This window comes from Anas platyrhynchos, chromosome 16 (assembly GCF_047663525.1).
Source record: "Anas platyrhynchos isolate ZD024472 breed Pekin duck chromosome 16, IASCAAS_PekinDuck_T2T, whole genome shotgun sequence".
NCBI lineage: Eukaryota > Metazoa > Chordata > Aves > Anseriformes > Anatidae > Anas > Anas platyrhynchos.
The window spans coordinates 3,544,582-3,564,812 of record NC_092602.1 but is presented as its reverse complement, the minus strand read 5'-3'; the positions used below and the strand labels follow the sequence as shown (position 1 = coordinate 3,564,812).

Genomic DNA, 20,231 nt, shown 5'->3' with positions numbered 1-20,231 from the left:
CGCCCACCCAGACTGATGGCCCCCAGCCCTGCTGCTGAAGCCAGCTCTGCACTCTTGCTGCACCAAATGCTCCAGAACCCAAAATTAATTCTACCATTTTCATTTTTTATTAATACAACCAGTTTCCATGCATCCTACGAGCACTCGTTTCATGCGTCTTTTAAGTGTTCATATAAAATGTCTGCAAAATACAATATCTGTCCATAAATTTTACAAAAATGTACTTATTTACAAAGTGTTTTTCTTTACATCAATTTTTCTAAATCAAAAAGTTATCCCTTACTTTAGGAAACCAAGGGCTACTCAAAATTGCTGCAATGAAAACAAGAAATGCCAGTGACAGGCCCTTAGCGAGACATTGGGAATAGGGTTCTCCTGCAAAAAAAAAGATAAAGTATAAGCACAAGCTAAGCTTCAGTTTGGACATCAACCCACTGTCAGATACAGATTTAAGTATATACATAACCTGAATAAAATAACAGTATAAAACAAAGAAGATCCTTTGTGTTTATAAAATTTTGTACTTTGTAGAACTTGAGTCCCTGAAGTACAGGTAATAGACACGTGCTTCTGTCCATGCAGCTTTCAGAACAGAGTCCAAGTGCCTTTGATACCCTCTGAAATGCCAGATACTTAATCTATACAGCCTCCCACGAGACATAATCCATCACAGTTGTTCACAAATGAAACTTCAAAGGTCTCTCTCTTACCAACATGGCAAGATTTTGCTGCAGCTTCCGTAGGCAGACAGAACAGCACGTACTGGCAAAATGAGAGTCTCCCTTCATGGGCAACAGCCCACATTAATGCAATGCCACAATTACCACAAGACACAGAAACAGAACCCTATAATAAAGCAACGTTTTCTCTAGAAAGCATACCTCCCTCCCAACTGTAAACAGGCATGAAGAAGAATCTGTTGAACAGATGCTCACAAAATTTCAATCAGCAAAGCACTCTTGCAGTTATTTTTCTGCAAGCATAACTAATAAATTAATGCATTAGTAAGAAAGAAATATAATCCGACTTTTGGAGCACATTTTTGAAATTCCAATTTCCTACTACAAACTATTATTTCAGAAAAAAATCCACACATTTAGTTATGTTTCAAAAAAATACAGCCAGTTCATGGCATTCCACATTGCTTATTATTCTTACCTGTGTAGAACTGTGTCACTGGATAAAAGAGTTGTGGCCAGCAAACATCATTTCGATTGCAGTCAAATTCTGTATAATTAATCTGAAACCTGAAAAAACATGTCTATTACCTACAATACCACCAGAACACTAGGACAAATAGAAAAAAAAAAAGAGTTGGAAAAGTGGCCAGGTTACACGAAAGAAAAAAAAACACAAGCTTCTAGTTCCTCTAACAAAACAGAAGCCCCTTTTTATTCCCTATCTGCCATTTTTAGCCAGGTGTTTCTTTTTGTGATGAGCAAATCTTCAGGCAATAGTTTAGAAGCTTCACACAACAATCTCTGCTCACTCAAATAAAAGGCACGGATGCTTTCTGCCAAAACCAAATGACAACTTGGCAGAGTAATTTACAGGCCTTCCCACACTGCATGCTTCTGGGGAGATCCTCACCTACAAAACTGTTACTCAATAAATATTAGAAGCAGTCCTTCATGCTCTGTACTCCAGCAAACCAAAATAACCTTTTGATCAATGCATTTTACATTACATCTGCTTAACTTAATGACAAGTTTGTGTGTTGTTTTTTTTAAATACAGGAATTACCTTGTCATTGGAATCGGTGGCTGAGCTGGCACTTTGATGAACTGAACAGAAGCAGTGATGGGAAGAAAGCTGACAGTGTTTTCACAGGTAAGCCCACACTGGAATTGCCATATGACAGTCGAGTAACTGTAAGAACATGAATAACATTACCAAAAGGCTGTAAAGTGGAAATGCAGAGCCTAAACATAACCATAAAAGGACAAAATACACACTATTTTGAAGGAGGTTAATGATTGATGGATTTTCAACACTGCAGAGGGAGAATGTGCAAAGGCTGGAAAAAGAGGTAGATTGTGTTCAATCTATTTATTTGATTTGTATTGACTTAAAAAAAAAAAAAAATGTTTGCAATATTAAACTCCCCCATTTCAGGAAAGAAGAAAACATTTACCACAGCTCTCAGGAAGCAGCTCTTCACTAGGGTAAGGCAAAACATAAGACATTTGTTTTGTTATCCTTTCCACCACAACAAGGAATTAAAACATACTTCTGATGGAATGCCCTGCATACGCCTATTACTGGCGGCAGCAATATTTTTTCTTTTTTTATACTTCAATGAAGCACAAAGATTGCCTGCTGGTCACCATTTATTTTTTTTTTTTTTAATTTCAGGAGATTGAAAACCTAAGTTTCAGCCTCTGGTTGGGTTCAAAAGAGTTTGTGTTCCAAATACAAATAAAAGGCATGTAAAAATTGGAAATAATATGTATGTTTGTAAAATTTAATCTGAGTATGACACATAAGTGAGTCTCAAAATGAAACATTTATTTATCAAATAGCCAGAGACACAGCTCTGTTCTACCTGATCTGCACAGCGAGTATCTCTTGACGGGCAATCCCTTGTACTGCACCCACATCCGCAAAAATTATGCGAATATTCAGATTTGCAGGAATATCTGGACAAATGCCTTTCAAGTTTCCAGTGCTCACACTTGTCTTAGGATTAAATGGATCAAGACCTGTGGAAGAACAGAGTTAAATGAAAATATTATAGAAAATATCATCTTTTCAGTAATTATTGTCACATTCCAGTGAAACATTGTTAACTGTCCCACAGGAATACAGCAAAAACATTTTTTCTGTATAAATATACATAAAGGAATAGTTTATCCACAGAGAACTAAAAATACCAAGTTATTATATCTACTGATTGACAGTTGTAAACATCTTACTGCAGTATACATATACATGTGAAGTTATGTGTGTGTGTGCACGAATTTATACGTGGATGGCTAGATGGATCCAGACACAGATCAGTATCTTCAGGCACTTGACTTTACATTTGGATTCTATTTTGAGATGATCATACTACAAGAGCATATTTTAAACATTTAGACTACAAATAACAACATAAACCTCACTTACGTATAATTTCCACCCAGTCATTTACATCACTGTAACTTGAATTGCTCCTCTTTCCAACATGAGTAGCTTGTATTAATGAATTCAATCTTTCAGTTACATTTCCTCTGAAAATAAAAACATCATATATTAAGCAAAAAGTAAATCTATAGTGTAAACCACTCTGGGTTACAGCAGTATTATATCATAACATCAGTTTCCTCAGAAAGACGCTATCATTTAGTTAAAACAAGCTTCAAGTATTGAGTTATCTGCTAAAGGTACAAAATGACAAAGTATCCCACTCCAATGTAATCCTCACTTGAATACGAGGAAATCTGAGTGAAACAATTTTTATAATCTCAACCACAAGAGATTTTTATGATCTCAACCATAGAAAGCTGAGATGTATGCAAGAACATTTAAAAAGAACGTATCAGTGTTGATAGTAGAAACTTGTAGAAAATCACAAAAGGAGCAGCAAGAGGGATACAGGGAAAAACAATTCATCTTGTGTAGCTCACCTTAAAAGTGTGCAGTCTTCATTAATACCAACTTCTAGTATGCATCCAGAGTAGGAATCTAATCCAAACAAAACTGGTGTATCAGTTGCTGATGTACATAAACCTCTCCCAGCTGTAAATCAAAAACATATTATTAGAGGTTTCTCATATTTACTTTTTCATCTCTAGCTTTCAATTTTGTGCAAAAAATATCAAGTATTAGGATGCAAAACACTAAGTAGTATAATTCAAATAGATTAAAGTCCATTCAACTGGAAATATTGATATTAAATTCCATTGCAATTGTCTCCTTTGCAATATGTTTGGATACCTAAAGTACATTGTACTCACTAACACAGGTACTTAATACAGGCTTTCTCAATGAAGTTTGAATGAAGGCTACGAAATAGTCTAAAAAAAGCAAAATTTGGCTTAGAGGAGATTTTGAAGTAAAATATGGACAAAATAAAAAGCATTTTAGCAGTAAAAGAAGTTGAAGTTGCAACCTTGCAAGTCAGTACCTGGCTGAAAAATGTTTAGGCTGCCAGAAGTATCAGAAGCATTCATATTTGCAGCTCTCACTGGTTTCCCAACTTGATAACCTAAATGTAGGAGAAATTGCAAACATTTTGTAAGAATCTACAAGCATTGACGTTGTTTTAATAATATATATCATCAGTCTTACAGTAAACACTTTTCCATTACAGTAGCCTCACTTAAAATAATCAATGCTTAGCCTAAAAGCCAATCACCACTATTACAACTGACAGTACAATGAAGATAGGAGAGTGAGGCTAGTAACATAACAAAGTATGAAAGAGGTATAAAATACGGTCACTGATGATGGTCAGTCCAGGACAAAAAAATATTAATTTAAGAAGCAAAATAAAGAACTAATACCTGGATTCCCAGACAGTTCTTCTTCATTATTACTCTTCAAACTTACAAATTTGGCTGTGAATCTCTGTGTCAATATTTCTGGTAAAAAAAAAAAAAAAAAAAAAAAAAAAACTTCTAAATAAGCAAATTAGCAAGAAATATTCTGTTCAGCTCTACATAGGATGCAAACTTCCATCCTTCATTAGTAACATAAAATTCAAAAATAATAGAAATTAATGGAAATCAGACCCATAAGTTTTCTTCCAGAGTCCAAAGGAAATTCTTTTTAAGCAGAATAACTAATAAAGACAGTCTATTAAAGAATTTTCATGCTGAATAAAAAAAAAATGTGGTGTCTAGCCTGGAGAAAAGGAGGCCAAGAGATGACCTCATTGCTCTCTATAACTTCCCGAGGAGGGGAACAAAAGAAGAATCCCTCTGGCAGCCAATGCCAGGATGCATGGGAATGGCACAAAGCTGTGCCAGGGGAGATTCAGACTGGATGTTTGGAAGAAATTCTTCACTGTGAGGATGGTCAAACACCAGAACCAGCTTCCTAGAGAGGTGGTTAATGCCCCATGCCTGTCAGTCTTCAGGAGGCATTTGTATGGTGCCCTCATTAATATGCTTTAACTCTTGGTTAGCCCTGAAGTAGTCAGGCAGTTGGACTAAATGCTCTTCAAAGGCCCTGTCCAACTGAACTATTCTATATATATTTATATTCTATATATTCTATTAATATATTTATATTCTATAAAAGTAAGTCAAAAATCTGTAAAAGAAGTATCGTGATACCTCCATCACATAAACGTCCAAGGAAGACTGTGACGTTTATTCCCTCTATGTTCTCATCTTTGCAGATGAACGTATAATTCTCTGCGAACGTTACATTTTGACACAAAATCTCAGTAGTAGGAAGGCTTTCTGCAGAAGAAAAGAAAACCACTCAATTAAAAGCATTGCTAATTAGAAAGCTGTATAATAAATGAAGAACACCTTAAAAATCTCTACCAAAATTCTGGAAATTATAACATTGATCTTTTAGAGAATTATTTTACTGTTTAAGTCCCATCATATAAGGTCAGAATGCTGCACCTACAGCACAGCCCTCTGGCTTATCAATGTTTTAACATCTGTAGTTGCAAGTCCTTTCATAGCTTAGCCTCAAGAGCCCAGCACTGGGCTTTATTTCATCAGTTGATGGGGCTCTGGACACAGGACTCCCTCTAATTTCATCGCATCCCTCTAAGAGGAACATAACTGCCCAGAAAAAAACAAACACACCAGCTTGGTTTCAACACTTCATCTGTGCTGCGGTACACACACACCAACTGGGAGCCACTGTTCTACATCAAAGAGCTGCTTCACTGACTGAAAAGGGTCCCTAAAGAGGCACAAGAGCTCACACAGACCACATGCCCTGCCACTTATTTATTTGAGTACTAGAAGACATACAAGATCCCTCCTAAAAATCAATGCAGGTAAACATTTTAGGCATCAAAATCAACTGTTTCATCCAGGTTCGGTAAGAAGTGCACTTATTAAACGGAAGAGACATACCGCTTTTAGCAATGAATTTGCCCATGTCAGCGATGGTCCTATAGATCACATTTTGTTGGATGAAGTCTGAGAATAAAAAAAAAACCACTGCAGTAATCCTGACTAATAGATAGTATTTTCACATCCAAGGTACAATCATTTTTATTATGGAAATGGAGCAGAAAATTATTTAGAAAATTACTTTTGGTAAAGGACCAAACTGTTTATGTATTATGAGAGCATAGCTAATTATCTCTGGATCTTACAAAGGTAGTATAGATTAAAAAATTAGACAACTTAATTAGGCGGTATAAAATAAATTATCTTCATGCTGTTAATAATGCCATCTCGAACTCCAGAAAGACACTTCCTAAGTATATGCTTTGTTAATGCAGAAAAAAGCACCTCTCACCAATTCTAAAATGATACTGCACCCTTTTGACAGAAAAAGGGCTCTGCAACAATTGCAAAACAACATCAAGAGATGCTTTATTCTGTCATGTGTAGCCATACTCAGTATGAGTCACCAGAAACAGACAATGGGATTGGCTTTTGTTTCCCGTTTATTTCTTATATCTTAAGTCCTGGGTAACTGTGAGAATCTTGTTAGAAGGCTGTCAGAAACCACCCCAAATGCTGATTAGAGCATCCCCAAATGCTGAACTACAGCCACCAAGTATCAATGATATTACATGTAGCTGACATGTCAGAAGTCCTCTGGTTTCTTTTGTTCTATCAGCTGGGAAAACATACAATACATTTCTGTTATGGTTAATGCAACATACCTCCTGTACCACTGTTTATTCTCACATCATGGGGCAGTCCTTCTTTGTAAGATGATAGATCAGTGAGGCACTTAACATCAATGTCATGAAGATAAGCTACAGGGGCATTTCCAACACACTGCCCCGCCATGGATTGCTGCAGGTAATTCAACAGAAATACGTACATTGGGCTTTTTTCTTGCTTTTCATTTTAAAACTATTTATCAGTGAAATGCTCCAAATATGTACTACAGCCATATATGACTGACAAGCAAGTGATCTGATGTTAGCAAAATATCACAAAAGAGGTTACAATTTAAAATGGACAGCTTTCAAAATAGCTATAATGCACAGTCCCGCTTCATCTCAATTTTTCAAATTAATTTTAACTAACAAGCCTCTCTCTATAATGCAGAATGTATTAAAAAAATACAGCCAGATGAGACAAGGGGAAAACAACTACAGTGCTCCATAATATAACAGACAAATAACATACAGAAATATGATAAGCCATAAACTACTAATTGGGATGCCAAGCTTGTTTTTAGCTCTTGAAATAATTAAAACATTACCATTTTGGGAGTTGGGTAGGGAAAACAGGAAGGATAATGTTCTTTTTAATAATGATTTTGTGCTAGGTGAAAAATATTTTTTACCAGTTCAAAACAGCAAGTTACAGAATTTGGTTACAAAGACATAAGGAATGTGATAGAGAATGCCAAACAAGCCAAGAGGAATCAGAAGCCCTAAACAGGACATGATTACCTGGGGGATGGTAAAATACTCATTTTCTTCTGTCATAATTGGATCTCCTTGACTGTAACCAGTGAAAACTTTCGCATGAGACGTTTGTAAAGGGATCTTAAATGAAGGAACTCTTGGTGTAGAGCTGCAACTAAGTTCAAAAATTAAACAATTCTTTACTCCCTATCTCATGCAAATAATTATACATCTGCTCTCAAATACCATGTTTTCATATAGTACCAACTACATTTCTGCATTTGCATTTAAAGTTCACACCTTCAAATTCCAGTTTCAAAATAGCTTTCATTATAAAAAACAAGTTACAGTTTCAGTAGCATGGCTAATGCATGTGTTGAGAAAAAAATAAAATAAAACTTACATAGAGCCATGATAAAAGTAGCCAAGAAATGGTGTATTATTAAGAGAAGACTGCACGCAAAGGAAGGGAAACCAATCAGGAGTATATTCATCTGTCTCTGTAGAGCACAGCTGATTAAAAGGTGGGTTTACATCCCCACCAAACACTCCAGTGAAACATGATTCATTGAATAACTTCTTCAAATCTGGTGTACACTCCTGAAAGGGAAAACAGCGGTCACTTTTTAGCTCAGTAATTGCATTACTGTAGCCCCTACAACCTACTCACAGTTAAACAAACCAGGTTTGTAAAGAGATGTGTTATATACTATAAGAAATACCAGAAAACCCCGACAAGCCTTCTTCTAGCTTGAAATATCAGTACCTCTCTCTCTCCTCACTTTCCCCAGAGCCTAGAAACTTTGGAAACATTTCAAAGTTTAGTATGAAATAAGTACCGGATCACAGCAACAACGGACATCACAAGCTCCATCTGTCAGGTCACAAGGACAAGGGCCCAAGGGCTGAAACACCTGGTTAGGGATGACAGATGCATCTTCTAAAAAGAATTACAAAAAAAGAAGAGACAAATTAAACCACATGAACTAGAATCCCAAGAAGTAGGCCCTGCACATTACAGTTTATTCCAACCGTGTATAAATCCTTTGTTAAATTTTATTAACAATTACAAAGGATCAATCATTGCTGCTGAAGTCCCAGATTTTCTTTTTTCATATATAGAGGAAAAGAAAATACAATTTCTTCTTGAGCATATCTAAACACTTACCTGACACGTTTCCTGTAAAGGAAGAGTTGGCATATATTTCAGCTTGAATCAGGAGATGTGCCAGTACCACCGAATCACGGCAAGCTAAAACCTGAAGTGTTTCCAGCACGCAGAGAGGTGCTGTGCAGCAGTCAGTGGCATTTGGCAAACACAACTGAAGATTTCTAGTCAAGTCTATGATCACTTTGGATGTGTCCTGAAAAACGCAGAATAAAGTTTGACAGATATGACAGCTTGTATTAAATTGCTCTTATTTGTATCACTCATCAGTTCCCAAAAGAGAAATTTCAGTACCACTTTGTCAGCACCACAATGCAATGATTTTCTTCCAATATAAAAATCAGATGTTTGTTGAAGTCAGAATGACTAAGGGTATGCTACTGGAATATGCAAATAAAACGAGTATATTAACTGTACACGGAATTGTAAGGAATCCATGCAGAACAAGTTCCCTCAGAAATTGCACACATAGCTTTAAAGAAAAGAACAAATAACCAAAAATGTAAATTTCAATTTTTATAGCTACCTTCAGCTGAAGGTTGAAATGACTACAGAGTTGACAAAAGCTTTAAAGAATTATATGTAACGTAACCAATGCTGAAAACAATTGTAATAGATGTGGATGTTCTAGAGCTCATGCTATATAAAAATGCTGTTGTGTTACCAGCTCCTTCCGGTAGATCTGTAACAGTCTTGAACTATAGAATCATTAAGGTTGGAAAAGACCTCCAAGATCATCTGGTCCAACCATCACCCTACCACCACTATCACCCACTAAACCATGTCCCTAAGCACCATGTCCAACCTTTCCTTGAACACCCCCAGGGACAGTGACTCCACCACCTCCCTGGGCAACCCGTTCCTTTGCCTGACTGCTGTTTCTGAGAAGAGATTTCTTTTAATTATCAACCTGAACCTCCCCTGGCACAACTTGAGGCCATTCCCACTTGTTCTATCGCTAATATCTGTGAGAAAAGACCAACCCTCAGCTCCCCACAACCTCCTTCCAGGTAGTTGTAGAGAGCAGTGAGGTCTCCCCTGAGCCTCCTGTGCTCCAGACTGAACAACCCCAGTGCCCTCAGTTGCTCCTCACAGGATTTGTGTTCCAGGCCCTTCACCAGCTTTGTATGTCAAGTTATATCAAAGAAAAACGGCAAGGGCAAGACACGCAAACCAGGTTGCTAGTAAATTAACATTTTGTTGACATTTCATTAGCCCTTAACATATGATAATCCAATCCTTCCTATTTTAGGGAAGAATCAGTATTTTACATACCACACCAGGTGTTACGCTCAAATTCCAATGACCAGCTGTTTTACTTCCACTGCAATTTGAAACTTGCAATTTTCCTATATTAAAATAAAAATATATACTGTGTTTTCATTTAGAAAAGACTGAAAAGAATGAGTAGTAAATTTAAATTTCTCCTGTGGCTTCAGGTAGGCACATCCTTAAGCTCAGCTGACAAGCAGACAGAGGACTAAGGGCTTAACCAGCAGAAGTCCTTAGGAGTTACTATTTTAGTAACTGTTAAAGTAGTAAATGAACTCATATTGCTCCAGTAACTTTAGCAGGAAAAAAATAAAGAGAATTTATATGCTACTAAGGGGGGGGGGGGGGGGGGGGGGGGGGGGGAAAGCATTCTTACCTGTCTCTTCATCTATAGGATTTAAAATTATATGAAAATTAACTCCTGAAGAATTTCCATGAAAAAACGAATTAACTCTTGGCCCAGACATATGGATAAAAGAAGGCTGAAACACTAAAAAGAAAGGGGGGGGGGGGGGGGGGAACACATCTTAATACACGCAGAAACTGAAAAAGGCACTATCTTTAAGATGCATTCAGGTTTCACATTTAGGCTTCTTACACCTTGACATACTTTAAATTGCCACAAAAGTCACAAATTATCCCGTGCTGCCTACCACAGGACTGTATTTACAGTGTGCACGTCCCCACGCCACCCCTCGGGGGCTCCGTGCCCTCCCGCCCTAGCCCATCGCCAGTCAGCCGGGGAAGGTCCCGCTCTGTCCCCGGCGTCCCCTCCCCTCAGCAGCCTTCCCCTCGCCCCCCGGCACCCACCGGGCTGCCCAGCCCGCGGTGCTGCCGCTGCCATCAGCAGCAGCAGCAGCGCCCCGAGGCCCGCTGCTGCCATGGCGTCAGGGTGGGCCCCGCCGCCGAGAAGCCGGGCGCCCGGCCGCCATTTTGCGGCGGCAGCGCGGCGCCATGGCAACGGGAAGGGGCGGGAAGGCGGCGGGGCCCTCGGCACCTCAGGGCGGGCACCGCAGCGCCGCCACCGGGACGAGGCCGGGCCCGGGGTGTCGGGGTTCCTCCTGACTCCTCCAGAGATGTCCTCCCTGCCCAAGCCTCCTCTGCTCTTACACAGTGGAATTGTAACAAGTCCGTGTGGCTCACCCTTAAAAAGATGTGGTAGCCACAGCAGTAACTGTATGAGAAAAGGAGCAGGTTTTATTACAAATGGTTTGTACAAAGTATAAATACAGGCTTCAAACAAAATGGCTTTCGGTGATGAAACAAGCCAGTAAGAGTTGGGCCCTAATTACAAGTTAAGCTGATAAAAACCTGATGATGCAAGCGTTGAGACTACACAAATTCCTCTATGCACCTTAAGAAAGAAAAGTTCTTTTAAGTAGGAAATAACAACTTTCTGTATTCCTTTGAGAAGACTAGTCAGAACACAACTGGGAGAAAATCACAATCAAAGGGAATAAAAGAATATAAAACATGCAAGTGTGCACATGCAGAAGAATTAACATCTTTAAACGGAAGGGGATTTCTAAACCATCTTGAAAATTTTGGTTTATTTATTCTGAAACTGAGCCTGTTTCACTCAAAAAATAGGTAGCAAAGGTTAACAGAATGTCAAAGTCCCCAAATAACACAGTGCTAAGACTCAGAACCTACACATCAGGAGTAGTCATAACTTATCTTTACACCAACATAGGACTAAAACCAATCAGAGCTTTATCTTTGAAAATAACTTGGAGGTAGAAGCTTTGCAATGGCAAGAATACCTTCTAACTTTGCAAGATCTACATCTTAACAAGCTACAACTTCTGCTTACAATTAAGAAATAGTACTTAAAACAGCACAGGTTACATGGTAATACAGCGCTTTGTTACTGTGTAGAAAATACTATTTAAATATTTATCCAGTAAGAAACAAGTTGTAAGACTGCATACAGTTCTCTTTCATATCCTATAAAAAGTGCTGTCAATTTCTCTAGTACATTCCATTTCATGGAATTACTGGAGGAGACAATGGTGCATTTACGTAGTGTTGTTATGCAGCTAATTTTAATTTCTTCTTCTTAGCTTTCATGACAGGTGGCAGTGATATTTTGAAAGCAGTCCTGAAAAAAAAAAAAAAAAAGCTATCAGGTACACTGAACGTATTTTCACACCCAACTCTGAAACAAGAAGAAACACTTACTCGCACGTACTACAAATAGGACTGAAGTTGCAGAATACTGAAAAATAAAAAATTTCTGTCATTAAAATAGTTCCATTGGAATTTAAGAAATTAGAGTCTTAGATATTTATAAACTTACTTGACAAGCACACAGAGCATACATAACCAATTTCAATGAGATTTCGATGACAGAAACATGCAGCTCTGTAGTCAACATGAATAGGAGGTGGAAGCACAAGCTGTGCTCTTTGCTCTTGATCAGGGAGAAATACCCACTATACAAATAAAGGAAAATGTATTTCAGAAATTGCAAGTGTACTGCTGTATTAACATGTCAATGAAATCAGTAAGATTTCACGTCTAACACAGGAAAAAACACTTTAAGTGCTTTTTAAATATCTTACCAATAAATACTGCAGAAGTGATGGCATATGGGGCACTTTCAAGTATATGCCACCTGTAATGTCACAGGCCTGGAAAACAGAAAGCATGATCAGATTGTTGTGTCTGTTTAAATTTACACATTATTTAAAATATCCACATGCTGCTCAAGGTCTGCATGTTTCAAAGAACTAAAAATGAAAGCACTTAGAAAAATTGAAATGGTAACAACTGTTTCCATCATGAAGTATCTCTCTTGCTCTTATGAAAAGAAAAGAATCATTTAAAGTGTAAAAATAAACTATGATCTCACATCCAGAGACAAATGAAAAAATTTATTCTCATTCATCTCAATTGTTCAACTCATACCTCAGTCTCTGTGATACTCTCTGTGATATCTAAAAAATTATAGGATTTTGCTAATTACCCTCCCCAATCCTCCTTTGAGAAGAATTCTGAAAAACAGCATCTCCAGATAATGTGCCATGAGGCATAATTTATACCCTAGTAAGCTCATAGTATTTGCTGTGTTATCCCACATGTTTTTGTTGTTCAAAAAACAAAGTGAATTGCTATGAAATATGTTTAGCCCTATAAAGAAGAAAACAATTTATAGTAATTGTTCCAAAGGAAGAAGAAAGGAATACAGATCTATGTTATAATAAAAGGGCATAAAAGATGTCATATAAAAGGGTGTAATGTCTCCCTTTACAATATGACAGACTGCCTAGCATCAAGTACCTATGAATTCACGTAAACAGCAAGTAAAAATAAACTCTGTACCTGTTGTAGAAGACCTGAATCAGAGTCCAAGACACAGGCATCGATCAAAATACTCTGCAAGCAAAGAGATGAAAAGCATGAAGAAAACAAACAAACAAAAAACAACAGAAATTCAGCTATGAACAATGTACCCTCACCAGTTTTACCATCATACATGTTTTTACAGCTGCAGGACCACCACAGCGATAACAAAGCTCTTTCCCTTGGTCAGAACACAAAGTCAAATCTCATCTCTGTTCTCTCACATGGCATTAAAAGAACTACCAGCAGAAGTACCTTGTACACATTACCTGCAAGGCAGGACAAAAGGCTACTGTCTGTACTTACACAGGAATCTTAAACTAGTCTAGCAAACCTTTTATGTTAAGATGCAGTGATGTGAAATTTTATTTATTTATTTAAAGCTTGATTAGCTTTCCCCCTGGGCACGACAGGTTTCTTTTCAAGCATTCTTTAATCAGATCACAATCATAACAAAAATGAACATTTTTTTATGCTTTTACATATTAATAAAAGATCCAAAGGAAACGACAACTTCACCTGTTTCTGTGCTGCAAAGATCACATTCATGAAATTCATATATTGCAATGCACTGTCTTCTGCAGCTTTTATGACCTAAATAAAGCAAGTCAGACTTGTTAACCTACATAGTATCGCTGGATTTAAAGACTAACAGAAAAGTAACAGCAAATCTCTTACCAAAATCCTTGATTTCATTTCCTGATTGGCTAAGTATTGAAAAGAAAATAAAATGTATGAGTACACTCATTCCTCGTAGTTTGCTCTTGTAATTCTATAGCATTTAACATTTCAGTTAAATATCTAACACCCGAGGTGTTAGATTTATTATTTCAGTTAAAATATATGAAACTATCTTATAGTCCCAGTGGCACAGAGAGCAGCAGAAATGCGTGACAAGTATCTGTACACTAATTCAGAGTCGTTACGAAAGCAGGCCCATTTCATTTATTGTCCAAAAACAATTAAATATTGATTAGAAATATCAAGGTTGATTGTTATGCATTTTCTTTCATTATTCTGATTTACATATTTGTGTAAATGCGCAAAAGAAAGGTATTACCTTTTACCTCTTTGCTCATCTTGTTAATATCTGTATTAGATGATGTTAAGGAATTTATGTTATATTCCTTGGAAGTAACTGCAATATCTGTACCATGTATTCATCACCGTAAACGACACACATTTTAGTAAGCACGACCCACAGTTATTAAGCAAACATTTCAGTTTTGAATGTTATTATAAAATGCAGTAATTGTAAAGCCTCTATTGAAGCACAACTAATATTATAGGAATCAGTCTTAGAAAACAGATAAAGGTTTTTAAAGTTCTGTAATAAAAAGGATACAACAAAGTGCTTTAGCAAGTGATCCTGCTAACAAAGTTTCTGTTTGCTGGCCCCTCATGTCAGCTGCAGTACAAGTTACAGAAATTACAGACAGTTGCTCAATCTGACCATACTAAATCCTACAAGTTTTATCTTTGGCACATTAGATTAACTGACAGGCACCAAGTGCCAACGTAATAACGTTATCTACTCTAAACATATTCAAATTTAGATTATCAAAATAAAGAAAATTCCTAAAACTCCTTGAGAGCCTAAGTGCTCTGCAATTCAAAATATTAAACCTAGAAATTTATTTTCCTTACTTTTTGTCATGAGATCTTTAATCTCTTCTGCAATTGCATCATTTATTGCTGTTAACAATTCATATTTTCCATCTTTGCTGCCAGAACAATTAGATTCCACAGAATTACTGCCATCTCCAAGGAGATCGGCAACAGCCCAGCGCTTCCCAGGGTACAAGAAACGGCTGAAAGAAAGGAAGTAAAAAGCATTTCTGTTTCAACTTTAAGCTTGTTAGACAACAATATTCAGAAATATAATTTCAAATAATTTAGACATTAAAAATGCAACCTAGGGCACAAAATCTTCAAACCCTAAATGGTGTGATACCAACATTCACTGTCCTTCCAAGACATTTAAAAAAGCAAAGACATACCATTCCTGCACTTACATGTAGATCCTGAGACACATGAATATCTGGGTAAAAAAATACCCATTTAAATAAGAAACTTGTCACTTTCATTGTCTCTTTCTTGCTTTGTGTAAGGCACTAAATCAGATTATTTCTCCTACACTGTATCAGGATATATATATAGAAAAGCCCCCATTAAACTTTAGCACAGGTAAGAAGCACCTCTACCTTTCTTGTGTGTGACTTGCTATTACTGCAAGCTTGTTGGTACGATTCATAAACAAATGCGAATTTCCCAGTACCATCACTGCATCGATGCATTTTGATAGGGTGAACTGCTGAAAAAAAAAAAAGAAAAAAAAATCAGAAACAGCACAGTAACATCTAGCTAAACAATTCACGAGAAAGCTCTTGAGTAACTGCAGCTGGAAGAACTTGGGTTTTAAGATCTGGAGCTTCCTTTCTCCATAAGGAGCATTCATATGAGGCTTTGATGGACACACAGCAGCAGGTCTTTTTAAGAAGGCATTCTAACATCCATTCTATCAGACAAGCACTGCTCAGGAACCCCAGGTTACCCCCGCTCGCTGCCCACTCGATAAGAGCGAGGACAAAAAGGAAAAAAGGAGCCTTTCCCTCCGAGCTCAGCCCCGGCAGCCGTACCTCAGCTTCCCCCTGCGCCCTCTTCCCCCACCAGATGGGGTTGGTGTCGATGACGATGACCAGCAGGCTGAGCTCTTCATCTGCAACAGACACAGCGCCGTGCTTCGCGGCCTCCCCGGGACAGGACCGGCTCCGAGGGGCCGGGACCGGGTCCCCTGAGGGCCGCCCTCAGCTCCCCCCTGCCCGGGGCCCGCTCCCTCCCTCCCGCCGCCGCCTCACCCGCGCTCATGCCGCTGCCGCTGCCGCCGCTGCGAGGCGCTTCCAAATGACGTCAGGGCCCGGCGTGACGTCACGCCCAGGGGCGCCGCGTCATGCCCACGGCTGCGGGGAGGCGGCCGGGAGCGCGGCCATGAGCACCGACGGTACCGGGGGGCGCGCAGCGGGGCCGGGGTGGGACCGAGCCGGGCCGGGCCGGGCCTGAGGCGCCTCCTTTTTCCCTTTCAGACCTGATCGAGGCGTTCAGGGCGCAGCTGAGGGACGACCCCGACGTGGCCTCGGCGGTGGCCGCCATCCGCGCGCTGCTCGGCTTCCTCAAGCGGGACCGAGGTGGGCACCGGGCATCCCCCCCCCCCCCCCTCGGGGCCAGGCACCAGCCCCCGGGCCCGGCCCTGACCGCGCTCCTCTCTCTGCCCTCCCCACACACGCCAGGTGAGACCATCCAGGGCCTGAGGAGCAGCCTGCTGGATGCCATCGAGACCCTGTCACGCGTGGACTCCTCGGTGGCCGTTTCCTCCGGCGGGGAGCTGTTCCTGCGCTTCATCAGCCTCACCTCGCTGGAGTACTCGGTAAGGGCGGCTGCCTCCCGCTCGGCCACGCTGCTGGCACCGAGACCCAGCGGGCTCGCAGCAGACGCCTCACCGTCTCTTCCAGGACTACTCCAAATGCAAAGAAATCATGATCGAGCGCGGGGAGATTTTCCTGAGGAAGGTCTCGCTGTCGAGGAACAAAATCGCCAAGCTCTGTCATCCGTTCATCAGAGACGGTGCTGTAAGTAGGCCGAGGCTGGGCTGCTCTTGTTCTGGCGCTTTGCTGCTTGCACTGATGGAAAAACAGAAGAGGAGGGGAGTGAAGTTCAGTCACATTCATGGCAGTGTTGTCTGATACGGCTTCTGCAAGTACATAGGGATAACATCACCCGCTGCTTTATTTTGTTAAGGCTTCTGCCCTCCCCTACTTCAGTTCCCATGCAATTCAGCATTAAGCTGTGGCCTACTTCTATGAGGTGCTGAAGCATCACAACATCAACTTTCCATTTAAAGTATTAGATTGTCACCCCCCGACAGTGTCAGGGCTGGCCACATAGCGTCCATCTCACAGTATGTTTGCCATCCTGTGTTTTATAGTACACAAACATCATGTTATTATTTGATGTTGACAGATGCGTGAATTAAAAGCTCCGGCACCACTAACAGAACTAAAGTTTTTTTTAAACTTCAGCAAAAAGTAATATCTGATCTTTTCTGACAGCGAATATTGACACATGCCTACTCAAGAGTGGTCCTCAGAGTGTTAGAAGCAGCTGTTGAGTCAAAGAAGCGATTCAGCGTTTATGTTACTGAATCACAGCCAGACCAAGCAGGGCAAGTATTCATTAATTTGTGTTTGAGCTTGGTTAGCAGGTTAAGTTTCAGCTAGCGTCAAATATCCTACTAGCTTTTTTTAAAATATGGGAGATTTTGTAGCATTTTAAATGATAACTGTATGACTAATAATACCATATTATTCTGAAAAACTGAAATATCAGTATTAGCAAGCAATTTCCCATACTAATATCCTCATTACAGTTTTACCTAGGTTTTCCTCAAAGGTTTACAACCTCTCAATCCATGCCAAGCAACCTGTTTCCCCGGGAGACAGTAAATAATTGATTTCTAGTTGCCTTCTTCAAAAGTAGGCTAAAATAATCAGCATTGTCTTAAGCATCACACAGCAAAACATTTAGATAACAAGGTAACATTGTTTGAAGATGCCAAATAAAGTATGTTACTGTTAGCAAGAGAGCAAGCTTTCCCTCTTCAGAGCATATCCTGCATACTGGATAATACATGTTGCTATCCACTTTCACTTGAATCAAGTATGTTCAGCCAAATTAAGTAGGTATGATTTATCAGCTTCGCTTAAAGCGTGGAGTGCATTGCTAGTAGTTATTTCTTACATCATGGCGATGGAGAAGCTGAGAGGGCTTAGTAACCTGTCATCTTAATAGTTCACTGACTCATCTTTCTATAGCTGTAATTCCTGACTGTTAAAACAGCCTCGCTTTACTTCTGCTGGGTTTGTTGTAATGTTTCCATTTCTACGGGATAACTTATTTTCTATTAGGGGGTACAAAACTGCTGGCAAGCAATATGGGCAGTTGCGGGTTTCAGTCTTTCAGACAATATTTTTCTAGCATTGTCTTTAAAAAGTCTTCTTAGCTTCAAACGTGTTATTTCAATAGGCAAAAAATGGCAAAAGCCCTGAGGAAGCTGGATATTCCTGTGACTGTGATTCTGGATGCTGCAGTTGGGTAAGTCTGATCATTAAACCTTAATATTGTTTGTCACAATTTTATTTTAAATTATATGTATGGTTCCTAGCAGCTTGTTCAAACTACAGAAATTGTTCCTTAGTTTGTCATAGTCGTCAAACAAGCTAAACAAGTTACACCTTTAGGTGCATGATTAGCAGAATATGCCTACTACAAAACAAGTATTTGACGTTTGCCTATTAGAATGAAGAATAGAGGCAGACCTAAGGGATCTTAGATCTCAGGGATATTTGGAAAAAGGAACTGAGGTGCTAAACAAAACAGCTACATTTTTTTCTACTTCCCATGTGTTATCATTGTGGCTTTTTTTAAGCTAACTACTAAATTACTACTGCTTAGTATAAATCCAAAATGTGACAAAAGAAACTATTACAATTCTGAATCTCACATCTTGCTTAAGTGCAAAATGCCTTTTTTTCCCCCTTCAACAGCTACATTATGGAGAAAGTGGACCTGGTCTTAGTTGGTGCTGAAGGTGTAGTTGAAAGTGGAGGCATTATTAACAAGGTAATAAGTAGTGAGTTTACTATAACATTCTGTAAACTCTGGACTCTAAAAATTTGAAGAAGTCAGGGATTTCTGAAAAATCCTTGCTCTATTGGGGCGTTATCCAGTATGTCAGTTTTTTTGTTGTTAAAAATATTGCAGTATTATGTCCTCCTAGCACCAAGTCTGCATGTTTTCTACATGTCTCCACAGATTGGCACAAATCAAATTGCTGTGTGCGCCAAAGCTCAGAATAAGCCATTTTATGTGGTAGCAGAAAGTTTCAAGTTTGTGAGGCTTTTCCCTCTAAATCAACGGGATGTCCCAGATAAGTTTAAGGTAAGAGGAATGCTTTTTTTTTTTCGTAGCAGGCTAAGATCCACTCACGTGTCTATGAGTAATTTTCTTCTGAGCACGTCTTCATTTATTTGGATGTCTACTCTAGCTTACTTGACATAATATGGAGTTGCTCCATTGTAAAGTCAAACGTCAGACAGCCATAAGTTGTCTTAATACGATCACTGACTTCCTAAAGTGGTTCCTTTGGGGTGGAGGAGTAGCTGAGGACAAGAAATAGCTAGATTGAGACACTTCAGAACTACAGACTATAGTTTGTACAAAAGATAAAACAGTTGGGACGAAGGTGGCAGCCTGTGCCATTTTTAAATGGACTTCCTTCAGTTTTACCACAAACATCTGCTCACAACCACCCTTGCCCAAAAGGGGTTTTTAGCTTGCAGATGTGTAATAACTAATGGTCTCGTTTCCTTCTAGTACAAAGCAGACACTCTGAAAACAAGTCCGAATCTAACAGAGGAGCATCCCTGGATTGACTACACATCACCATCACTAATCACGTTACTGTTTACAGACCTTGGTGTGTTAACTCCGTCAGCTGTCAGTGATGAACTTATTAAACTCTATCTGTAACAAAAAGGACACTGTACAGAATGTGTCATCTTCAACGACTATCACAGTTGTAAGAAAGTGGAAGATGATGTAAGTTATATGGATGTGGTAAGAAGACAACATTATAAGGATTGAAGTAACTATGAGCCTTCTTGAATTTAAGGCAAAGCATTACCAGTGGATGGACCACTGATTAAAAAAAAAAAAGTCGCTACAGCTTCTGAAGACCTGAAATGTTTTAAAGATGGGTGGAATATTTTGATACTGTAAAATAAAATACCTTACGGTGCATTCAGACTCATTGTAAAGTGTGGTGTCACTTACTGATCTGTGGTACATACCTGAAGAAAGCGACCTGTTAGGTCCCTTTATGAAGAAATTAGATCAGTTCTG

General features: G+C 39.1%; 3 protein-coding genes across 4 annotated transcripts; 1 reads left to right on the top strand and 2 right to left on the bottom strand.

Moving 5' to 3' along the window:
• Window positions 1-84: 84 nt before the first annotated feature.
• Window positions 85-10,911, bottom strand: TCTN2 (tectonic family member 2). The gene is made up of 18 exons (XM_027469771.3): window positions 10,740-10,911; window positions 10,306-10,419; window positions 9,933-10,006; window positions 8,658-8,853; window positions 8,329-8,429; window positions 7,893-8,089; window positions 7,535-7,664; window positions 6,791-6,926; window positions 6,027-6,092; window positions 5,262-5,390; window positions 4,488-4,565; window positions 4,109-4,189; window positions 3,609-3,720; window positions 3,109-3,212; window positions 2,546-2,702; window positions 1,744-1,869; window positions 1,159-1,247; window positions 85-375 (listed from the first exon to the last, which is right to left on the bottom strand). The coding sequence occupies exons 1-18, from the start codon at window positions 10,810-10,812 to the stop codon at window positions 260-262; spliced, it is 2,079 nt and encodes a 692-aa protein (XP_027325572.3). The 5' UTR covers window positions 10,813-10,911; the 3' UTR covers window positions 85-259.
• Window positions 10,912-11,104: 193 nt separating this feature from the next.
• On the bottom strand, window positions 11,105-16,272 carry GTF2H3 (general transcription factor IIH subunit 3). Of its 2 annotated transcripts, none has more exons than XM_027469779.3 (13): window positions 16,133-16,272; window positions 15,914-15,993; window positions 15,479-15,588; window positions 14,922-15,085; window positions 14,620-14,682; window positions 14,335-14,364; window positions 13,953-13,981; window positions 13,794-13,868; window positions 13,254-13,307; window positions 12,494-12,562; window positions 12,229-12,364; window positions 12,111-12,147; window positions 11,105-12,030 (listed from the first exon to the last, which is right to left on the bottom strand). In XM_027469779.3, exons 1-13 carry the CDS (start codon window positions 16,140-16,142, stop codon window positions 11,961-11,963), a joined length of 927 nt encoding a protein of 308 aa, XP_027325580.1. In that variant the 5' UTR covers window positions 16,143-16,272; the 3' UTR covers window positions 11,105-11,960. The 2 variants fall into 2 exon arrangements, with proteins under 2 accessions (XP_027325580.1, XP_027325581.1); XM_027469780.3 differs by having other exon boundaries at window positions 15,479-15,585.
• Window positions 16,140-20,139, top strand: EIF2B1 (eukaryotic translation initiation factor 2B subunit alpha). The gene is made up of 9 exons (XM_027469773.3): window positions 16,140-16,275; window positions 16,358-16,459; window positions 16,562-16,698; window positions 16,784-16,900; window positions 17,381-17,493; window positions 18,354-18,422; window positions 18,875-18,950; window positions 19,143-19,268; window positions 19,704-20,139. Exons 1-9 carry the CDS (start codon window positions 16,179-16,181, stop codon window positions 19,857-19,859), a joined length of 993 nt encoding a protein of 330 aa, XP_027325574.3. The 5' UTR covers window positions 16,140-16,178; the 3' UTR covers window positions 19,860-20,139.
• The last annotated feature ends 92 nt before the right edge of the window (window positions 20,140-20,231 follow it).

What these genes read in the sequence shown, in the direction of transcription:
- EIF2B1 (XM_027469773.3), top strand. Translation starts at nt 16,179, where the DNA reads ATGACGTCAGGGCCCGGCGTGACGTCACGCCCAGGGGCGCCGCGTCAT. An exon ending in TCACAGCCAGACCAAGCAGG is followed by an intron (nt 17,494 to 18,353) that starts GCAAGTATTCAT and finishes TTATTTCAATAG; the next exon opens with GCAAAAAATGGCAAAAGCCC. An exon ending in GTGGAGGCATTATTAACAAG is followed by an intron (nt 18,951 to 19,142) that starts GTAATAAGTAGT and finishes ATGTCTCCACAG; the next exon opens with ATTGGCACAAATCAAATTGC.
- GTF2H3 (XM_027469779.3), bottom strand. An exon ending in GATGAGCAAAGAGGTAAAAG is followed by an intron (nt 13,982 to 14,334) that starts GTAATACCTTTC and finishes TTCAATACTTAG; the next exon opens with CCAATCAGGAAATGAAATCA. An exon ending in AAATGAAATCAAGGATTTTG is followed by an intron (nt 13,869 to 13,952) that starts GTAAGAGATTTG and finishes TGCTTTATTTAG; the next exon opens with GTCATAAAAGCTGCAGAAGA.
- TCTN2 (XM_027469771.3), bottom strand. Translation starts at nt 10,812, where the DNA reads ATGGCAGCAGCGGGCCTCGGGGCGCTGCTGCTGCTGCTGATGGCAGCG. An exon ending in CAAATTCATTGCTAAAAGCG is followed by an intron (nt 5,391 to 6,026) that starts GTATGTCTCTTC and finishes TTTCTTCTGCAG; the next exon opens with AAAGCCTTCCTACTACTGAG. An exon ending in TGGACGTTTATGTGATGGAG is followed by an intron (nt 4,566 to 5,261) that starts GTATCACGATAC and finishes TTTTTTTACCAG; the next exon opens with AAATATTGACACAGAGATTC.